General features: G+C 43.6%; 1 protein-coding gene across 2 annotated transcripts; it reads right to left on the bottom strand.

The window, feature by feature from the left end:
* Nucleotides 1-750: 750 nt before the first annotated feature.
* LOC101847681 lies at nt 751-1,696 on the bottom strand. 2 transcript variants are annotated; one of them, XM_013087303.2, is made up of 2 exons: nt 1,525-1,696; nt 751-1,491 (listed from the first exon to the last, which is right to left on the bottom strand). In XM_013087303.2, exons 1-2 carry the CDS (start codon nt 1,673-1,675, stop codon nt 950-952), a joined length of 693 nt encoding a protein of 230 aa, XP_012942757.1. In that variant the 5' UTR covers nt 1,676-1,696; the 3' UTR covers nt 751-949. The 2 variants fall into 2 exon arrangements, with proteins under 2 accessions (XP_012942757.1, XP_012942756.1); XM_013087302.2 differs by having other exon boundaries at nt 751-1,530; nt 1,564-1,696.
* Nucleotides 1,697-1,904: the final 208 nt, after the last annotated feature.

The raw sequence follows: 1,904 nt of genomic DNA, 5'->3' as shown, positions 1-1,904 counted from the left end.
ATAAATTGCGCTTGTTTAAGCATGTGTGAGTATGTTTGTGTGTGTGTGTGTGTGTGTGTGCGTGTGTGTGTTTGTGTGTGTGTGTGTGTGTGTGTGTGTGTGTGTGTGTGTGTGTGTGTGTGTGTGTGTGCATGTGTGTGTATGTATACTCGTGCGTCAGGAATGAGGAGCTCGTCAAATTTTTGACCTGTACATTTATTGTAGCATCAGCAGAAACCTTGTTCACATGTCGTACTTCTGATTTATAAAAATAAATTATCCACGGATCTTGAATAAAAGTCGAGATACACATGTATTTGCGATTGAAGGAGGTGGGGGTCACCCACTGTCAGAGGTAAAATTAACGAGAAAATGGCCACCAAAGTTTGGTGACCTCAAAAGTCTGAGTGCCTTTGACAATTGCAAATTTGTATGTTTTTTGGTAACTTCCATCGACGTTTCATTTTTATTAAAGTAAATCTACAGGAAGTTGTCTCACTAACAAGGCAATCCCAAATGTCCAGATCGGATTGTGTGTGTGTGTGCGTGTTTTAAAATTTTTTAAAATTTACGCAGAAATAGTTTGTTCTTAAATGGACATAAAATCTATTGAACAAAAAAGACGATAACAAAGGTCCAACACAAGGAAAAATGTCCGTTTTTTCGATTTAGTAATTTTGAGGAACACTTGATTTCACTACGATATCACACACAATAAAGAACATCAGTACAAGTATCTTCCAAACCAAATCATAGTACAAACAAGAATCATATTTTTTTGCCAGAATATTTATTATTTTAAAAAGCATCACCAGCCGGATCCAGGGAAATGTTTCACAGTTAGTGAAAGCCCCCAACCAAGCTTTACACCTAAATTGCAATCAATTTATTTCTCGAGGTAAATGGAGTGGTCGGTCATTAGCAGTTGCTAAAACCACGGAGGTCGATAATCTAGTTCCTTACGTCCAAATCAACCTAGGACGGGTGTAGTGGTGGCATTAACTGGCTGAGCCACGTACGTATTACACACGGAGTTTGCGCTGAGCGTAGCGTCGTTCACACAAGCGCCCAACAACTGTAGACAGTCGCAGTTGGAGATGAGCAGCGAGTTGTCGCTTTTGCACGTGTCCACGAGAGTTTGCAGATTGCCCGAAATGAAACCGCCCAACGGCATTCTCATGTTGGTGTTGTTCTGGAAACTGGCGTAGGTGACGGGGCATGCGGTGTTGTTGCTTGGTTGCAGAGCGGCCCAACGGTTATCGGCGAATGCCTTGGAAAAGAGGAGTCCCTGCACCCAGCGCTGTTCCCACTCAGCCAGAGTCACACAGCCGTCTTTGTTGGTGTCGTAGTTGTTTCTGAAGTCGTTGTACATTTCCGGGCCAGAGACAAAACTGTCGTTATCAGCGTCGTTGATGCCAATGTTGACCGCAAATCTTTGCCCCAGAGTGCCCTTCCCACTACACACGGAGGGCGTTGATCGCCCAGTTGCTGGACCAGTTGGGAAACCTTGACCTTGACCTGGGAATCTGCCGGGGAAACCTTGACCTTGACCTGGGAATCTGCCGGGGAAACCTTGACCTTGACCGCCAAACTTCCCCATCCCGCCAAACATGGGATTACGAAAGCGCCCCATGCCACCAAAGGCGCTGCAGCCAGTGAAGGCAAGAGAGAGCAGGAGCAGGGACACAGGGGACATCTGGAGAGAGAGAAAAAGAACAAGGAATAAAAAGAATATCAGCTATACAAAACAATAAAAAAAACAAAAACACTTACAAAAACAAACAAAACAAACAAAAACGGAAGATAAGAGACAACGGGAGCAGAGACCTGGGAAACACCAGGACCAGGACAGAGAGTTAAAATATTTAATTTTAAAAAGACATCAGTTCTATACTTGTCAATAAGATTACAACCATGGACGAAAA

This window comes from Aplysia californica, unplaced genomic scaffold, assembly GCF_000002075.1.
Source record: "Aplysia californica isolate F4 #8 unplaced genomic scaffold, AplCal3.0 scaffold00571, whole genome shotgun sequence".
Taxonomy (NCBI): Eukaryota; Metazoa; Mollusca; class Gastropoda; order Aplysiida; family Aplysiidae; genus Aplysia; species Aplysia californica.
The sequence above is the reverse complement of the archived record's forward strand: the minus strand, read 5'-3'. Positions and strand labels throughout refer to the sequence as shown.